Below are 21,415 nucleotides of genomic sequence, written 5' to 3'. Positions count from 1 at the left end.
TGCCTAGACATGAGGGTACTTCTCATTCAGAATCTCTTCTGTCCAAGTTTGAACCACAGTATCAAGAGATTATTTGGCTCATTCTTGTCAATTTCAGCATACACTAGGGTGCATTGTGGAGGCAATACAGTCCTTTCAAATGCTGTCATCACAACTTGCATGTGGTGTCTTGGATTAGGTTAACAATTTTCTGAAGTTATCCTGTTGTCCAGCAGATCAAGCCTGCTCCCTACCTTACCCTTGAAATGCCAGAGGACACAGAGACTACAGTACTCACCTTCACGCTGACAATTTAGTTCTTGGACTAACAAACAACCTCCCTTGGAGTGACTGACAAAAAGTGATTTCCTTCTTGGCTACTTAGTCAGGTGCCTGGGAGTCAGTAGCCATGGCTTCATTCAAGGAGCATCAGGGCTTGTCATTGGGTTGAACGTGCTTGCTGACTTTGCCATCACTGGAGTTTCAGCTGCAAATGAGATAACAAATTTCTGGAGGTTGTTGGTGTTGGCTCAGGGTAATTTTCAGTTTTGCATCCCTGTGCAAGATTGTATTGGAAGTTGCAGGAGTCATTGGTCCCCAGCTCATTATCATGGCCAAGAACATGGCACTTCAAGATGTAATTCAACTTGCTAGTTAGTTGAAAGACTATGCTCCCACCCAAGGAGTAATTCTCCTTCGTAAAAGGAGATGATTTTTATTGCCTTAGGAACAAATACTATCAAGTTTTAAAAGAAATTTATATTTTTCCTAGGTATATAAATTAGAGCTTATCATAAGCCTACCTTAACAACCCAACATAGTCCTTGATGCCTAAAGAAAGTAGCTAACGGGTGAGTTGGGAACTCCCCCAGCTCACCTGCTTACCAATTAACCATATATAACCAAGCTTCAGCAACCATTTCCACCTTGCACTTAGGAAAAATTCAAAATACTTTAAAATTTTTATGTACTTTATAGTAATGGCAATTATTTATTAATCTTACTGTGTCAACATTGATTTTGTGTTTTGTATTTTGTCTTCCTTTACGAAACCCAAATTCATAGGTTGGAACCTGTTGTTATTTTGATTATACTTGTCATTACATTTAGGCACTCGGTGGAAAAATATTTCAGTTTTACTTGTTTTTCATACATAAGGTATCCATTTGAGATAGTTCAATAAGATAACGTGAAGCCTATATGATCTTTTAATTTATTTGTATACTTTGAACAGCTTTCAAGAAGAAGTTTCATTAAATAAGATAACATAAAGCCTATATGATCTTTAAATTTATTTGCAGGTTTTGAACAGCTGTCGGGAAAGTTGTATGCTTATAGAAAGGTACCATAATACTGTAAACCCTCAAGAGGAAGTGTTAGTTTCTCTATGTCCCCTTTCAGGTGATATCAGTACAAAATGGATACAAAATGCCTCTGTTGCTGTATCAGGTAAATTTTTCCATAATTATTCTTTTACACAGTTTTAATATTCTATTAAGATTTGTGATGATTTCGTTTACGTGAACTGGTTATAGCATTGTAGTAAATTATATTAACCCTTACTGGAGGGGTAATTATATCAATATGCAGCTCCTCAGGCCGGGTAAACTTTGAGGTCGGCCAATTTACGAAAAAACATGTCAATGGAAAGGGGCAGATATGCAAATGTACATGATGAAAGAAAAATAAAATTCTAAAAAATTTTCCCCACCTTCCACAAGAAGTTGAAAATTACTATATACAACCCCTTGTGGGGCCTCTTTCACAAGAGAATAAAAAATTTTACCAACTTATATATGTTTTTACTTATATTTTATTTTATTGTAAATTATAATTACAGCTCACACAATATCAAAACAGATAAGAAATAATTGGTAACAAATTCTTTGCATATTTGTTGAAAAATATTTATGTAAATTTACCGAGAACGAATTTTCTAACTATTTACTTTTACATATTTTTTCCAATATTTCTTTGCACTTTCTTTGTAAATTTACATATACAACTGACTTACTATCATAAAAGACAAGAACAAAAAGCAACAGTAACCCCTTGGTATATTTACGAGCAAATTTACAAAAAGATGTCATGTTGAAACAGAGATGTACGTAATACATTTCCCCTTGAAGTTACAAGTAGAACTGAAGTCCTGAGATGCCCGATTTGTGGTTTTAGCCAGTGTAAAAGTTGCCATTAGTAAATTTATGGGCTATAGAAGTATTGGCCCCTCTTTCTGGCCGATTTTTTCCAAATCGATGGTGCGTAATATTGTATCTACAGGATATATCCGTATATCACCCCAAACCTATTACTCCCGAGGATTAATCCTTTTATTAAGTGATAAGAATTTTTCTTTCTGTTGATTGTATCCAATGCATTACAAACTATACCTTCTTAATCACTATTTTTTTGTATCCCATGTCATTACATTTATTTTTTTTGCTTGAGAGTATTGTCATATGTTGTTACTGTCTTATTTCATTCACGCCATGTTTCATTTATGTGCCAAAGTATTTACTGCTTTGCTGAAAGCACCTATCACCCATAATTCAAGGTACCCAAGAATGAGAGAAAAATAATTTTTGTAAGAGTGATATTGAATTTAATTTCCTTCAACAACTATTTTTTATCACATTACCACAGAAAATGTATATCCTTTTATGGGAAAACTATTTATACAATAAAACTTTTTAATAGAAACTAATTAAATTATTCATAAAATTGCCTGACTTCCCAGTTCTTGTGCTGATTCCATTTTCATTTTCAATTTGAGAGGAGAGGGTCTTGGAGGATGGCCCTAGAAATTATATTGAATGGGTTTGTATAGAATCTTGTTGTATTGTTGTAGAAGCATAGTTGTTCATATACGAAACAAACCTTCAGCCTTAACATTAGGATAAATTTAGCGCCAACTGAGAAACCGGTAAAATTAATTTTTAAAAATTGTATACGCAAGGAACTACATATTGGCATCTGCGCTTGGTCACGAGCTATCTAGGAACTCCCACAATGCCTTGGGCATCTCATGACTCCTTCAGTTACTTTCTTATTGCCTTTAAGAGAGGACACATTTTCTCTCTGTCCTTTTAAAGCTGGTTTAGTGTGCCCGCCTTCCATTCGTTTCTGTGTTTAAGTGTGTGTGATTGCTGTGGGTTTGTATGGGTAGTGGGATAGCAAGAAAGCTTTCTTTGGGATCTCGCAAGAAGCAGAGGAAATGCTCGGGTGTTAGTGGGTTTCCTTGTTTGAGATTTTTAACATCGCTGTCTATGGATCAACACCCAACGTATAGTAGGTGCAGAGAAAATATATGTACAGTCATAGATCTGTCACATTTGAATCTTTTCATCAGGAAGACGAGTTTCAAAATGGACACCCCAAGGACAGTTCTAACAGCAGTCAGGGACGAGGATTTTATGGTGACAATAGACTTGAAGGAGGCATACTTCTAGATTCCATTCCATCATTCTTCCAGGAAGTTTCTCCAGTTCAGTTTTGCAGAGGTGTTTCATTTCAGAGTCCTGAGTTTTGGATTGACAACATCTCCTCAAGTGTTTACAAGAGTATTCACTCTCATGTCAGCATGGGCTCATCCTCAAGGGATCAGATTAATAAGGTACCTGGACGATTGGCTGGTGATGGCAAAGTCCCAAGAAAAGTTACTTCAAGACAGAGAGCTCCTTCTCCAGTTTTGTCACAGCTTAGGCATTGTGATTAATCAAGAGAAGTCAAATTTGGATCCTAGTCATAAGCTGGTGTACTTGGGGATGATGATAGACACAATAGAGGCCAAAGCTTTTCCATCAGATCAGAGGGTAGAAAAATTCAAGGAAGTAGTGAATTCCTTTCTGACAAAGGAAATACAACCAGCAAAGCAGTGGCAAGTAGTTCTAGAAATTCTGAATTCCTTAGAGAAGCTGGTTCCTCACAGGAGGTTTCACCATTGTCTTTACAATGGAGGATGAAGGAGTTTTGGTCACCATGTATAGATCATCCTTAAGTGCAGATCCGACCTTCGACAGAGGTAAGAAAAGATCTACTGTGGTGGTTGGAAGACAGCAATCTGATAGTAGGGGGTACCCATTCAACAACCCCCTCCAGATCTTCTGTTGTTCTCAGATATGTCAGTTGAAGGTTGGGGTGCTCACATGGAGGATCTAAGGATTTCAGGAAAATGGAGTCAACAGGACAGAAAACTATATAAACAAGCTGGAACTAGACAGCATTTCTAGCACTGCAGGAGTTTTGGGAGAGGGTAGAGGGACACTCAGTTCAACTACATCAGTTGGTTGTAGAGACATCAATGCCAGATACATTCCAGGGAAAGGAATGTAATAACAGATAAGTTGAGCCACCGAGACCAGATCCTGGGAACAGAGTTGTCCTTCCATCAGGTAGTGGTGGACAGAATGTTTATTATGTGGGAAAGGCCGGTGGTAGAGCTGTTCTCACTAAGGTACAATGAGAAACTGGAGATATATTGTTCAGTAGTCCCGGACATTGAAGCAGTAGCAGAGGATGCTCTGCAACATCCGTGGGACAATCTGAACGTACTATATGCATTTCCTCCCTTTTGTCTGATCTGTCAGATCCTGAACAAGGTGATGCAATCTTAAAATCTCAATATGACTCTGGTGACTCCCTTGTAGCCAAAGGTAGAATGGTTTCTGGATCTGTTATCTCTACTAGTAGAAATTCCGAGAGAACTGCCTCCCTGGCAGGAAGATTCAGACAGCTACCGCTTTCTCTAACCAAGTCAGAAGCTAAAGGCAAGCTTATGACTTCATTTCAGCTCAATTAAGCTGTTTGGCAGCATTTGTAAGGTACACATACTGCCTGAGCAGTTCTATTTAAAATTCGTAGCCTTGTTTTACAACTGGTTCTTTCTATAAGCAAGATCTCATTATCAGCTTCATAAGCTTGTGAAACTAAGGTGGTTAACTTTATTCTCTTTTTGACCTGACGTAGTACTGAAGGAGGTGACACCTGATTTGTTTGAAGTTTCAAGTTTCGTAGATTCACCCTCTTCATCACTGCAGAGCTCTTCTTTAACTTGTGGTATTTTTAAGACATACAACTGTCAGGAGTACTTCTCACTGTGCCATGCAATCGTAAGCAAACTCTCTGCTACATTATTCTTTTACATGAATTCTGAAAATCTTACTCTAACCTTTAATGAGGGTCTAGGCATTGTTGATTACAATTCTGGTTTTCTTAGAGCCATGGATAGGTTTGCTTATTTATGTCCCAGTGGCCATCAAGCAAATCTGCAGTTCATGTCCCATTTAGCCAATTAGATTTGAACTGTGAGTATGAATTTTTTTAACAAATCTAGTTTTCTAAAACATAATTGATTTTCATCATAAATCCATCACATATAGTACTTTTAATACCTCCTTCCCAAGCCCAATGATTTCGTGCAGCTAACTGAAGCAGTTAACTGTTGAAGCACATGGGTAGTATTGCCATTTGCTGCCAGGTGGGTGGATCACAAAGGCTACATAGTAGTATAAGTAAAGAATTAATTTTGAAAAATTTTGTTTTTAAAAAATTAGAATATATATGCTGTATGTCATTTTTTTCAGATCATATTGAGCATCTAACGAAAGCTTGTCGGAGAACGAAGTTCAGAACTGAAAAAGTCTTCCGATAATGTCCGGTCATCTGTTGTTACTGTGCGAACTCATCTTACCACACATCACAAATTTATGTCAGATATTAGAGCTCTACTCAAAACAATGGCAAAGGTAATGGAAATAATGCTATTTGGGTTTTGTGTTTATGTACATAGTTTCATTAATGCAAAACATTGTTCCACCAAGTTTTGCAGGTGTATATTTTACAGATACATTTACTTACTTGGTGTAGGTGTTTGACTTAAATCAATGTTAGCAGGATCAGAGTGACTTTATCTCCAATTACCATTTGATCACAATGATACACTCAGTGTGTTAAGTGAAGCATCAAGGAACAAAGCTAATGAGAAATTTGATGTAAATTGAACCAAAACTCAAAATTTGCCCATAATGCTTATCAGCATACAGTACCACACTTTTGTAGAGTGCAAGGAATGTCATTCAGGCCTAACATAAAGACATGAAATTAGGATCATGTATGAGTGCTACATTATTTCAGAAATCATTTGTTTTTACCTTGTTATCTCTATAAATTATATGTTAGGTACTGCAATTTAAGTGTCAGATTATGTACCTCACCTAGACCTGTGAATGCCACCTCTACAGGTGTACCATTAAGCAAGGCAAGTTAGTAGGAATTTTTTTCTGGACCTTATTAAGTAGTGAGAAGAAAAATAGCAGTAATAATTTATTTACACATCTGAAAATAATGTTTTGATACTTAGCAGGTGTTACACATGTCAATAAGTGCAGTGATAACTGAACATTTACCTGCTCTGCCCTTTGAAAACAAATTGTGTATTTCTCATGGAAACAGTTTCCAGAAGAAATCTGTATATTACTGATTTTGTTATGGTTAAATAAAATAAATCTGCTTTGCCTGTAAGCATGGTATTCTAGTTGTCAAAAAATTAGTTTTACCAGTTGAAAATCCTGGATAACAAACAGCTCTGGTGCCGAATGAAGCTCTGGGCATTCAGAAGTGTTTAAGAGGAATCTTGATATATGAAAGGAGACATGATTATATAGTCATACCCCTACATACGAAAATCCAGGTTACGAAGGCAAAGACGAAGATTTTTTTTGCTTCTGTGTATGAAAATAATTCAGGTTGCGAAAGGGTGTATGTACTGTAAAGTCCGAGATTTGCCCGGGCCGCCGAGAACAATTTTGAAACTCACGCACCACCAACTCAGTAGACTCGCCACCATCCTCCCACTCTCCCATTGGTTCCTGATGCTAGTCACTGCTGTAAGATCCTGCTCTCCTATTGGTCAGCATCTGTCCCATCATGCCTCTATTTAAAGGCGTTCTTGACCATTTTGTTGCGGCAGCGTTATCGTAAATACCTGGAATTTGTTTGTTCACATATATTTCATTTGTTAATGTAAATTCGTGTCAGTGATTTCGCTTTCATTGTACTATAAGTTACTTTATCATGATGTGTGTGAACTTAATTACTTAACTTATTTATTAGCCATGGGTCCCAAGAATGTGGCTGAAGTTCACAGAAAGAAGAGGATGCTTTCTATGGAGACGAAGATGGAGATAATCAAGAAGTGTTAATGTTTTCTGCCATTTGTTAATGTGTGTAGTAAAGTTTAGTGTTAATGTTTTCTGCCATTTTTAATGTGTTTCGTAAAGTTAAGTGTTCATGTTTTCTGCCATTTGTCCTCCTCCTCTGTCGCCGCTTTCGGACATCGCCTCACTCAAAAGGTAAGGTTCCACATTTTACTACGTATATTTATTTACAGGTACAGTCACAGTTAGGTTAGGTATTGAATGGTCCAAATTGTTGTATTTCATTGTTTATTGGTCAATTTAGCTTTATTATAAAATTTACTGGGGTGTTTTTGTAGGGCTTGGAACAAATTAGGCAATTTAATTTACATGTAAAACATAGTTCTAGATAAAAAAAAAAAAAAAAATCAGGCTACGAAGGCCGCTTCAGAACGAATTAATTTCGTAACCTGAGGCACTACTGTATTTTTTATGAGGATTCAAATATTTAATAGCACATTAACCCTTAAACGCCGAAGCGGTAAAAAAAAAAAAAAGTCTCCCGTGTGCCGGAGACGTTTCAGAGTGAGCGCGGGAGCGGAAAAAATATTTTTTCAAAAAATCATAGCGCGCTTAGTTTTGAAGATTAAGAGTTTATTTTTGGCTCCATTTTTTGTCATTGCCTGAAGTTTAATATGCAACCATCAGAAATGAAAAAATTATCATTATCATATATAAATAATGCGATATATGATAGGGCAAAAACGAAATTTCATATATAATTGTATTCAAATCGTGCTGTGCGCAAAACGGTTGAAGGTAACAAGTTACTTTTTTTTTCGTTGTAATGTACACTAAATTGCGATCATTTTGGTATATAACAAATTGTAAAACGATAAAAGCAACACAGAGAAAATATTATCACAAAATAATGCATGAATTCGTAACGCGCAGACGTAAACATATATTTTTTTCAAAAATTCACCATAAAAATAAATATTGTCCTAGAGACTTCCAATTTCTTTCAAAATGAAGACAAATGATTGAATATTACTATACTGTAAGAATATTAGCTTACAAATGCAGTTTTCGACCATATCTGACGAGTTAAAGTCGACCGAATGTCGAATTTTTTTTATATAATTTATTTATATGCAATTATTTCGGAAATAAGAAAAGCTACAACTTTCAAATATTTTTCGTTTTATTCTACATGAAATTGCGCACATTTTCATATATAAAACTCTATGAAATGCCTAATATGAAACGGAGCAAATATTCCGAGAATGGGACTTACGCATTTCGGAGATTTGTGGCGGAGAATCCGCGCGCGGAGGGAAGGAAAGTTTTTTTTTTTAAATTCACCATAAATTTAAATATTGTGCTAGAGACTTCGAATTTGTTTCACGATGAAGATAAATGACTGAATATTACTAGACTGTAAGAGTTTTATCTTACAATTGCGTTTTCGACCATTTCGGTAGAGTCAAATTTGACCGAACGACGTGGTTTTTTTTTTTTCTATTTTATCGTGATTTATATGCAAATATTTCGAAAATGAGAAAAGCTACAACCTTCAACTATTTTTTTGTTGTATTATACATAAAATTGCGCACATTTTCATATATAAAACGTTATGTAACGGCTAATTTAAAATGGTGCAAACATTACCACAATCGAACGTATGATTTTTTCGGAAGAGTTACCGCGCGGATGTAAAGAAAATGTTATTTTTTTCATAAATTCACCATAAATCGAAATATTTTGCTAGAGACTTCCAATTCGTTGCAAAATGAAGGTAAATGCTTGAATATTACTAGAATATAAGCGTTTTAGCTTACAATTGCGTTTTTCGACCATTTCGGTAGAGTCAAAATTGACCGAAGGTTGAAAATTTGTCACTTATCATTTTTTATATGAAAATATTTCAAAATTGATAAAAGCTACAACCATGGGTTGTTTTTAGTTGTATTGTGAATGAAATTGCGCACATTTTCATATATAAAACTTTATGTAGCGGCTAATTTAAAATGGTGCAAACATTACCACAATTGCATGTATGATTATTTTCGGAAGAGTTACCGCGCGGACATAAGGAAAAAGTTTTTTCATAAATTCCCCATAAATCGAAATATTGTGCTAGAGACTTCCAATTAGTTGCAAAATTAATTTAAATGATTGAATATTACTAAAATATAAGAGTTTTAGCTTACAATTGCGTTTTTCGACCATTTCGGTAGAGTCAAAGTTGACCGAAGGTTGAAATTTTGGCACTTATCGTTATTTATATGAAAATATCTCAAAACTGATAAAAGCTACAATCATTAGTATTTTTTTGTTGTATTCTACATAAAAATGCGCACATTTTCATATATAATAGTCCATGTAACGGCTAATTTAAAATGGTAAAAAAATTATGTCAAAGTGACGAAATAATTTCCGAGATGTGTCACAGATACTTTTTAGTGCGGCAAGAAAGAAATTTGCGCTTGCGCGCCTGCATAACGATTGTAAACAAAACAACACCTTGATCCGTGAACTCCCAGCATCCCCCAAGGCGCGTGATTCAAGAGTTTTCGGCTGGTAGGCCTAAAAGTATTTTTCCGCGAATTTTTAAAAAAACTTTTGTATGTCGACGTAAAATACGTCCAGTCGGCACCCGAGAGACAAAAAATGTCGACGTAAAATACGTCCAGTCGGCGTTTAAGGGATAAGGGGGCCGGCCGATACCCTTATATATGGGGTTATAGGGCGAAAAATGCAGTCATGAAAAAATTCATGGAGCTTTGTATGGGGATGGAAAATGAGTGTGAAATATTTAATCAAAATTCCTCTTACTGTCATAGTTTCAGGGTAATTAGTAAGCATAACTCAATAAGCCAAAAACATTGATCAGTACAAGAAAATGCAATATTTCTTCTGTTATCGTAAATTTTGATCATTATTGTCTCAAGGAAATTGTGAACAATGACATCTGTAGAGAGTCCATGAGTCGCAGGAGGGAAGGGAGTCAGCTTACCACCTTTCAGTGTGAGCAGAAACATCATGTAGGTTACACGTGCGAGTTTCACCTCTGACATTCACTTGCTTTTACATCTGTTTATCTTTGTTTTGGCAAGAATTTCATCATACCAATGAGGAAAAGACAAGCACATCCCGCTAACATACAGACAAAGAAAATTCACTCTAATATGAGTACAGAATATCATAATGTACATGATGTTAGCGTAGTTAGTGAAGAGAGAGAGGGAGGGGTGTGTAGTAAGAACGCCCCCGTCTTGCCTGACACACAAGTTGCACAGTGCCCCAGGCTACGGTCTTTTGGTTTATTAATACCCAAAAAGGAATATGAAATTCATAATAATCATGATTTATTAACATTGTCTTTGTAAAAAGAGAGTACATGTTCAAGTTTCACCTCTGACATTCTCTTACTTTTACGTTTGTTTATCTTTGATTCGGCAAGAATTTCATCATGCCAAAGAGGAAAAGACAAGGAAAACATCTCGCTAACATACAGAAGAAGAAAATTTGCTCTAATAAGCCGAGTTAGTGAAGGAGAGAGAAAGAGAGGGAGTTGCGTAGGAAGGAGTACCCCGTCTTGCCTGACGCAGTGCCCCAGGCTACGATTATGAGCAAAGGGATCTTCATTTATGATTAAATTTTGATAAATAACATAGTTTTGGTTTATTAACCCTTAAACGCCAAAGGGGTATAATAAAAATCGTCTCCCGTATGCCAAGGGGGTCTCGGAGTGAGCGCCGAAGCGGAAAAAATATTTTTTTCAAAAAATCACAGCGCACTTAGTTTTCAAGATTAAGAGGTCATTTTTGGCTCCTTTTTTTGTCATTCCCTGAAGTTTAGTATGCAACCATCAGAAATGAAAAAAAATATCATTATCATATATAAATAATGCGATATATGATAGTGCGAAAACAAAATTTCATATATAATTGTATTCAAATCACGCTGTGAGCAAAACAGTTAAAGCTAACGAGTAAATTTTTTTTCGTTGTATTGTACACTAAATTGCGATTATTTTGGTATATAACACATTGTAAAACGATCAAAGCAACACAGAGAAAATATTATCACAAAATGATGCATGAATTCGTAATGCGCGGACGTAAAAAAATATTTTTTTCAAAAATTCACCATAAATCTAAATATTGTTATAGAAACTTCCAATCTGTTTCAAAATGAAGATAAATGATTGAATATTACTATACTGTAAGAGGTTTAGCTTACAATTGCAGTTTTTGACCATTTCGGACGAGTTAAAGTTGACCGAATGTCAAATTTTTATATATATTTTTATTTATATGCAAATATTTTGAAAGTGAGAAAAGCTACAACCTTCAATTATTTGTTGTTGTATTCTACATGAAATTGCGCACATTTTCATATATAAAAATTTATGTAACAGCTGATTTAAAATGGTGCAAACATTACGACAATCGCACATATGATTTTTTCAGAAGAGTTACCGCACGGACGTAAGGACTTTTTTTTTTTTTTTTTTTTTTTTTTTTTTTTTTTTTTTTTTTTTTTTTTTTCATAAATTCACCATAAATCGAAATATTATGCTAGAGACTTCCAATTTGTTGCAAAATGAAGGTAAATGATTGAATATTACTAGAATATAAGAGTTTTAGCTTACAATTGCGTTTTTCGACCATTTCGGTAGAGTCAAAGTTGACTGAAGGTTGAAATTTTGGCACTTATCGTTATTTATATGAAAATATTTCAAAACTGATAAAAGCTACAACCATGGGTTGTTTTTTAGTTGTATTGTACATGAAATTGCACACATTTCCATATATAAAACTTTATGTAACGGCTAATTCAAAATGGTGCAAACATTACGACAATCGGACGAAAAAATTTATGATTTTTTCGGAAGAGTTACTGCGCGGACGTAAGGAAAATGTTTTTTGCATAAATTCACTATAAATCAAAATATTGTGCTAGAGACTTCCAATTTGTTGCAAAATGAAGGTAAATGATTGAATATTACTAAAATATAAGAGTTTTAGCTTTCAATTGCGTTTTTCGACCATTTCTGTAGAGTTAAAGTTGACCGAAGGTTGAAATTTTGGCATTTATCGTTATTTATATGAAAATATTTCCAAACTAATAAAAGCTACAATCATGAGTATTTTTTTGTTGTATTCTACATGAAATTGCACACATTTTCATATAGTATAATACTCCATGTAACGGCTAATTTAAAATGGTGCAAAAATTATGTCAGACGAAATAATTTCTGAGATGTGTCACTGATACTTTTTAGTGCGATAAGAAAGAAATTCGCGCTTGCGCGCCTGTGTAACAATTGTAAACAAAACAACACCTTGATCCGTGAACTCCCAGCATCCCCCAAGGCGCGTGATTCAAAAGTTTTCGGCTGGTAGGCCTATAAGTATTTTTCCGCGAATTTTTAAAAAACTTTTCTATGTCGACGTAAAATACGTCCAATCGGCACCCGACAGACAATTTATCTTGACGTAAAATACGTCCAATAGGCGTTTAAGGGTTAATACCCAAAAAGAAATATAAAATTCATAATAACCATTATTTATTAACATTGTCTTTGTAAAAATACAAAGAAAAACTTTGAACGCCCATATCTCAAAACTATACCTATTGACCTTCAAATTCTATCTTCTCCCTTATTTTTAAAGCCATAGGATTGAAATTTGGTATATAACTTAGAAAGACATTATAGAACAGTCAAGTAAAGCCATTTTTTCACATTTTTTTTTTGTTTTTTTTTTCTGAAAATTATTTTCGTGATTTATAGGGTATATTTTTTTACCATAATGAAAAAATTCATATCTAGTAAAAAATGACTTTTAGAAAAAAAAATTCTTCACTTAATTGGAGGTCTACATTAGGTCTATATATGGTAGTAATCCCAGGTCTTAATATTAAATAGCAAGGGAGGAGATAGACTGTGAAAAATGGTATTTTCTGGATAAATCGCCCTGGCGTCACAAAACCAAAGGTCAGAGGCAAAAATCATATGCTGTTTGGAGATGTCCCAAGTCACCTTATTAAGTGGTATGAATGTCAAAGTCCTGTCCTTTAAAAATGGAATTAGCTGGCTGGCTCCCTTAACAGAACAGACGGCATATTTTGTAGTAAAACAAGAAAAACAAAGAAAATGCCTTAGTTGCCAGTTAGTATGCTTAGAACACTTACATCACAATTTTTTAAGTTTTATTATGATGATACATAGTATATATCAAGGAAACTATTTAATATGCAATTCATTTTTTTCCAGTTTGAAGAGGGTATTATTTCCGGCGTTGAAGATTACCTGATGCTTTATCGAAATTACTCAGAGTCCATATCCGGTCTGATACGACAGATGCTTCATGATCCTTTGACACCAGATAAATCTTTATCATACATACAAAAACTCCAGGATGTAGCTGGTCAGACAGGTCTGTACTAGTATACACTAAGTCAACAATTGAAAATATTGGAATTGTAATAACTGATTCATAGAATTTAGTTTTATTCAGAAGATTGTAATTCACATTCAGGTTTGAACACAATTTTTGTTCTTGTTCCCAGGCATGATATATGATCAATTAGTAGACTTTGGAAATCAGTGTGTTGTTGAAGAAGCTCAAGAAGAGGAAGAGGCCCACAGAGAAGGCAGTGGTGAACCCAGAAGACCACCACTTCTTCGTCAAAGTAGTATCGTCATGTCACCTGCAAAAACTTCTACCCCAGATTCTAGGACTAAAATTAAAAGACATCCTTTAACTGGAAAAGGTAAATTGCTATCAAGATGGATTTTTTTACAATCTAACAGTAAATCGGTATTTACATAAAAGGGATCTGGTACCTTCATGATTTTTTTAAAAATAAGGCAGTGCAAAGTTGCCTTATTTCATTTCATTCACTCACTCATCTTTCATGGTTGCATAAATTATACTTTTAGTAATTTAATATGTAGATTGATATGCAAATACATATTCTTGTTCACAAAAGTCTCAGTGATTGCTCAAAGAAGTTAGCAGACTTCAAATTTTTTTAGTATATAACAGTCTCAGTGAAAAGAGGGCTTTGATCCTCTCTTATTCCAGTGATTTTTCTGCATCTTAGAGAAAACTTACCAATATGACTGGATGATATATTTACTTTCAGTTTTATTTTACATTTAGTTATTCAACATACTCACTGACATATTGTTACCCTTTTAGTTTTATTTTAGTCTGTCTATATAGTTATACACAGTACATCCTTTTGTATCTCAGGTTACCTAAAACAAACAATACCTTTTTGTGTTCTATTATGTATTTCAATATTTTTTTCCATTTGTTTTGACAAGAGCATCTCTTATAGGTTGAGAGAACATGTATAAAGTTTCATAACATGTTATATGACCCATGAAGTGTTTGCATTAAATAAAAGGGCAGTGCATACCACCTGGAAAACACATCCCAGATGTGTTTAGCAGTATCTCCAACAATGGAATTGGGTACTTCTTCCAGACCACTGAGCTAATTGATTTATTTCTCACAGGGCTGGCCTCCAATAATGGAGGAGGTTCGCAAGATGAATTTTGGAAGGAAGCATCATAAAAATCTGGAAAATTGATATTGACAGATGTTACAATTGTAGTATTCTTTGTAAAATGGATTTTTTGTCATTTAAATTGGTTCCCTGGAATTGGCAAAGACTATGATGGTAGAAAAAATTTAATTAGGTTATGTAATGATCATTGCCCAAGAGTGGCAGCATATAAAACTGGAAATTGTTCCACAAAATAATTTGATGGTTGTAATTGAAGAATATATTTGGGGGAAATCAATAATTGTTAGGTTGATGTAACTATGGAGAAAATACCATGGGCCAAGGAAGACGTTATGATACTTATTTGTAAGCCTTGAAAAGGCATTTGACCGAGTACCAAGACAAGCAATTGGATGGACCTCATGAAGGCATAGAGTACCAGAAACTCGTGAGATAGTGATGTACTAAAAGTATCATAACTTAAGATATAGAGTGAAAATAGAGGCAGGAGTATCAAAAGAAAGATGAGTGTTTGTGTTCATCAAGACAGCCCATAATCCTTTGCTTTTCACCATAGTTATAGGACATTTCCATTACCTTGGGGACAAGCTGGACTGAGAGGGCAGTGAAAAAAAAGAAAGAGTAGTAACCCCCTAACCCCCTGTATATAGAAGGCACGCATCACCATATACAATAAAAACAAATTAAGATAATTTTTAGAACAACATATGACTTGAGTGGTAATATTTGTTACCAGAGTGCACTGGGAAGATCATAACTTGAGTTCTCAAAGGTATGGATGCTTAGGAGGTGATAAGAATGAACAAGAGGTCACAGAATTTGTGAGTACAGGAGCTTCAGGACTGACCCAATATAAGGCCAAGGAGGTCATGGAAAAGACAGAAATGTAAGACTTATATCTATCTGGAATTCAGACTGAAAGTCTGCAAGACACAAGAGAGTTGAGAGATCTCATTTCATGCCTAACATCAAAGGAAAAGCTGATGTGAAAAGGTTTATGAGGATGAATGTTACCCTAAGTAATCTTTTATCATGTTTGTTAAGATTTAGCCCAGATATCAAACAAATGATGTACTTTAGGCTTTTCCTTAACAACCATATTCATTCTTTTAAGATAATATAAATTTTTAATGAACAAAGTAGGAAACAATACATAGTGGAACATCCCATCATAGGGGGAGTTATCTTTCTTGCCATCAATCACACCATATCACTTTACAGTATCTTCCCATTGGGAAATCTCTACTTATCTTTCATATAACATGGTCAGCATGGTATTCTTTTCAGTTGCTCCCTCTCGCAGGGGGAAGGGCGGCCGCTTCCCCCGGAGGAAATAGGAGGTGAGGCCTCCTACCCGACTTGACGCCTCGGGGGGGGGGTGGGGGGTGCCTCTCCAATCATTGGCGGGACTGGGAGGATCTTTGGGCCGATCCCTGAACCGTCCAGGTCCTCAGGGAAGGTTACCGAATCCCCTTCCTGGATAGGAAGCCTCCCCTGACGGAGGAACCGGACAGCGGGGCATTCAGCCCCCGGGTCCCCGGGCATGAGGAGGCTCTTCGGCTGGAAGTCCTAACTTTATTGGAGAAGGGAGCCCTCCAACTAGTGACCACCCACTCCCCAGGGTTCTTCAGCCGCCTATAATCGACCTACCAACCCTCAATACGTACATCCTCAAGACCGACTTCAAGATGGAGACCCCTCGCTCTGTTCTGGCGGCCCTGAGGGAAGGGGACTACATGCTGTCCCTTGACCTCAAGGACACATACTTCCAGATTCCAATACGCCCCTCCAGGAGGAAGTACCTCCATGTAAACTGGGAGGGAGCCACGTACCAGTTCAGGACCCTATGTTTCGGCCTGTCCACAGCACTGCAGGTTTTCACAAGGGTATTCTCCCTTGTGTCCCCCTGGACCCATAGGAAAGGCATGCGCCTCCTGTGGTACCTGGATGATTGGCTACTCCTTTCCTCCTCAAAGGATCGATTAAGGGAGCAGAGGGAGGAACTCCTGACCTTCTGCTCTCGTCTGGGAATCGTCCTGAACTGGGAGAAATCACACCTGGAACCCACCAACAGGATGGTGTACTTGGGTATGGATCTGGATACAGTGAGGGCCAGGGCGTTCCCGTCGGAGGATCGAATTTCCAACTTCAGAGACATAGCGACCCCCTTCCTGACAAGCACTCCCAGACCAGCGCGAGTATGGCAGAGGCTGATAGGCCACCTCGTCTCCCTAGAGAAGTTAGTGCCCCAGGGAAGGCTGAAGATGAGGCCTCGGATGGGAGGAATCCATGGGAGTTGATAGAACCCTCTCAGTTGATGGACCTCGGATGGGAGGAATCCATGGGAGTTGATAGAACCCTCTCAGTTGATGGTGGAAGCCCTTCGCTGGTGGTTGGACGATGTGAACCTCCGACGGGGTGTCCCGTTGACGGACGTCCCTCCGGAGATGCTCCTTTTCACAGACGCATCAAGGGGGGGTTGCTGGGGAGCCCACCTACAGACAGAGATGATTGGGGGGGAGCGGTCGGAACGGGAGCGAGAACTCCATATCAACAACCTGGAGCTCCTGGCCATCCTTAAAGCTCTCCAAGCCCTCGAAGACAGCCTGAGAAACAAAAGGGTGGCAGTCATGTGTGACAACGCCACCATCATTGCCTATGTCAAAAAGCAGGGGGGTCTTAGATCACGACCCCTGTGCGATCTGTCGGAGACCATTCTGGAGTGGGCAGAGAATGCCGGGATCTCTCTGCTGGCAAGGTTTATCCTGGGGAAAAGGAATGTGATCGCCGACGGCCTCAGCAGGTGGGGGCAGGTCCTAGGGGGAGAATGGTCTCTACACCCGTTAGTAGCGAGCGAGCTGATCGGCAGGTGGGGCTCCCCCTCCATAGATTTGTTCACAATGAACTTAAACTCCAAGCTCCCAGTGTTCTGCTCCCTTGTCCCGGACCTGACAGCGGTGTGGGAAGACGTGTTTCAACACCCCTGGGACGGACTAGACCTCTATGCCTTTCCCCACCTTCAGGGTCCTCAGGCAGGTCCTCAATTGCCACCGAACCTCCAAAGAAACGGTCATGACCCTCGTTGCCCCCAGGTGGCCCGACAGGGACTGGTTCCTGGACCTCCTGGAGATGTCCATTCAAGACCCCTGAGAACTCCCCTGGAGGCCGGACCTTCTAAGACAGCCCCACTTCGAAAGGTCCCACGAGGGCCTGGACGCCCTCTGCCTTCACGGGTGGAGGCTATCGAGCTCCTCCTGAAGAAGAGGGGGTTTTCACGTAAATTGGCCTCCCGAATGTTGGGATGCCTTAGGAAGTCGTCTGCAGCGGTGTACCAAGCGAAGTGGAAGCTCTTCGGGGCATGGTGCAAAGGGCAGAACCTGGACCCCCTATGGGCCAAGATCTCCCACGTCGCGGATTTTCTTGTCCATCTGAGGGATGAAAAGGGGCTCTCCATCATGGCCATCAAAGGAGTAAGGGCAGCCTTAAGCCAGGTCTTCTATCAGAGAGGGGTAGACCTGGGGAGTTCGAAGGACATCTCCCTACTCATTAGGGGATTCGAACAGACATACCCCCCCAGGTCCTTAGCGGTCCCTCGATGGGACGTGGCCAGAGTCCTGGACTCTCTGAAAAAGCCCCCCTTCGAGCCGCTCAAGGATATTACAGACCGAGAGCTCACACTAATGACGGTCTTCCACTTGGCTTTAGCATCCGCCAAGAGGGTGGGGGAGCTTCATGGGCTCTCCTACCAGGTATCCCATTCAAAGGGGGTGGAATGAACTAACCTTCAAATTCGTGCTGTCCTTCATAGCCAAAACCCAGAACCCGTCAGTATTAGATGAGCGGTTCGTGGAGTTCTCCATTCCAGCCCTTCCTAAGTCTGAAGATCCCAAGGACCTGCTCCTCTGCCCGGTCAGGGCAGTGAGAAAATATCTCGGTAGGACGGAAGGGCTCCGCCCTTGTATTCAAAATATTTTCGTCTCGACCGGGCGGCAGAATAGAGCAGTAGCGAAGTACACCATCTCCTGGTTAAGAAGACAATCAGGAGGGCCTACGAGGGAGCAGGGCTGGTCCCCCCACAAGGCGCGAAGCCCCACAATATCAGGGGTATAGGCACCTCCTTGTCGTTCTTCAAGAATATGGCCGTCGCCCAGATCCTGAGGGCGGGGGTGTGGAAGTGTCAGTCCACCTTTACAACCCGTTACCTCAAGGATTGTACGAGGAGGTCCCTTGACGCCTTTAAGATAGGGCCAGTCATGGCGGGCCAACAGAGAGTCTAGCCTAGCCTAGGGTTGTGTGTGTGTGTGTATACATGGTATCCTCATCCTCTATAACCTACCCTACTCCTTTCCCCCTCCCCCTTCCACACTGGGCCTTCGACGCAATTGGCAGAATTCCTCAAATCTTCAGGTGAGTCTATGGGAGGAATATTCGACTTACATACCTTTGTTTTACACTCATGAGTTATTCCCTCCATTGCCCACCAGTCGGGATTCCATCCGGACGGCAAGGGTACCCCCACCTCCTCCGCCCTAATTCGGTGGGGTGGGTCTCCCTCCCCCTTCCGGCCTGAAGGGGGGTGACCTCTTAATGGTAAGGACTCTTCCTTCCCTAGATACTCCCGCCTCCTAAGGATTAAGTCTCCTATAGTAGTTCGGGGTAAGTATACAGCGTTGGAACAAATCACAAATTTTAAGTAATTTGTATTTTTCCTAGCTATACTTACCCCGAACTACGAAATTTTTACGCCCTCCCATCCATCCCTGCGTATCTGAGGGCAGGAGCTCTAGGGCCGTGGAAAGGACTGCAGGTCAGAGGTTGTGAGCTTCGACCCTGGGGCATACCTGGCCAGGGGTCAGGAGGGAATAACCAGTTTTTTCTGGTCGGTACCGGATTGACATCCAGGATTCTCCTATAGTAGTTCAGGGTAAGTATAGCTAGGAAAAATACAAATTACAGTAGAGCCTCGGTTCTCGACAATAATTCATTCCAGAAGGAGTGTCGAAATTCGATTATTTCGAGAAATGAATCAAGTTTTCCCATAAGAAATAACTGAAAATGGATTAATCCGTTCTTGACCATCAGTTATTACCCTAACCTTGCCTTTTTATACAATACATTACATGTAAATTACAACTAAAATAAGTTAAAAGTTAAAATTAAATAAATATCATGTTAAACGTATATTTATAATTTTAAATGTATAATATACAGTATAAAAGAAAACTAGCCTGTGTCCAACTGATTGTTGACCAAGATCCATAGGCTACCTAGGTAAATAGTAAGTAGAACATAGTGTAGTGGGTAGGCATAAAACGTGTTGCTAACATAATAAAAACATTGAAAAGCAAGTCTAATTATTACAGTAAATTAATAAACTATTAAAATTAAACCCAATTTATATTTATCAAAAACTTGCAAAAATTTGCCTACAGTAAGTCGGCATTTAAGGATGTAAACAAACCATAGCGCAGCCCTGGTGGTTTATATTGGGACTATAGTAGTAAAGAAACCATATCTCGCTATAAGCCTAAAAACATTTACATTCGATATTAATTTAATGTAAATCTTTTACGGAGTCGACTGCAATACTGTATACAAAATCGCTTGAAAATTATCTTTCAGTAAATGTAATGTTATGATACTAACGATTTTGTTTCATAAATGTCCTTATAAAAAAGGTGCGTCTTTTACGGCAAATTGTCCAATATCTGGGCTGGTTTGAAGCTTATTGGACTTTGACAATTATTATGGTACTGCATGGTACATATATACGTACGCATAAGTAAAAGAATCTTCTTAATGTCTTTAATTACTATACCATTACGTACCAGCATCTCTTGAGTTTAATATCAAGCTAACCTCTTTCTTTTTTTTTTTCTTTTTACGACGACGCTTATAAACGAAGCATACAGATTGCATTCGTTACCACGCATGTGTTGCATATGTAAACTGTGTCACTACCAGACCTCATACGTAAACATTGACATCATTTACAGTTAGACATAAAAGAAATCGTCTTAATTTCTATAATTATTCTATACCATAGCGGCTTCTCTGATTAAGCTAAGGCTAACTTCTTCTTGACCAGCAAGCTTAACAAAGATTAAGATTGCGTTCGCTACCGAACGGCACACGTTACGTATGTGACAGTGGTTTCACTGCCAAATCTCACACGTAAACAATGACGTATTTTTACAGTAGACATAAAAGAATCTACTTAATTTCTATAATTAATGTATACCGTTGCGGATTCTGAGTTAACCTAACGCTAACCTCTTCTTTACCGGCACGCTTAAAAAGCTTAGATTGCGTTGCTACCGAACCGAACATGTTGCGTATGTAACTGGTTCGCTACCAAATCTCACACGTAAACATTAACGTATTACAGTACGACATAAAAGATTCTTCTTAATTTCTTAATTACTACGCACTTAATATGGCATAGTGGCTTCTCTGATATAAACTATGACTAACTTCTTCTTTACCGGAAAGCTTAACAAAGCTTAAAGATTGCATTCGCTACCGAACCGCACATGTAACCTACGTACGTAACATTGCCTTCACTCCAAACCTAACACTTAAATACGTATTGCATTTGCTACTGAAACTCGCGCCTCAAGTGTGAGCATGGTTTTAGAATATGTCTACGCTTGAAAAAAAATCAAGCAAGGGTGCTTGATTAAATCTTTTTTTTGCTCATCACTTTCATGCAGAGGAGAGGATAGACGAAACTTAAGGTTTATTTTGGAGTT

General features: G+C 38.3%; 1 protein-coding gene across 1 annotated transcript in view; it reads left to right on the top strand.

The window, feature by feature from the left end:
* Positions 1–21,415, top strand: part of LOC135222695 (serine/threonine-protein kinase SMG1-like) — a gene marked incomplete at its 5' end in the record, with an annotated part of 271,434 nt that overhangs the window by 242,410 nt on the left and 7,609 nt on the right. The window contains 5 exon segments of the mRNA XM_064260879.1: positions 1,281–1,428; positions 5,562–5,581; positions 5,583–5,723; positions 13,399–13,561; positions 13,695–13,898. Of these exon segments, the coding sequence (XP_064116949.1) occupies positions 1,281–1,428; positions 5,562–5,581; positions 5,583–5,723; positions 13,399–13,561; positions 13,695–13,898 (676 nt within the window).

This window comes from Macrobrachium nipponense, chromosome 8 (assembly GCF_015104395.2).
Source record: "Macrobrachium nipponense isolate FS-2020 chromosome 8, ASM1510439v2, whole genome shotgun sequence".
Classification (NCBI taxonomy): domain Eukaryota; kingdom Metazoa; phylum Arthropoda; class Malacostraca; order Decapoda; family Palaemonidae; genus Macrobrachium; species Macrobrachium nipponense.
Note: the sequence above shows the minus strand (reverse complement) of the source record. Positions and strands in the feature narration are given on the sequence as shown.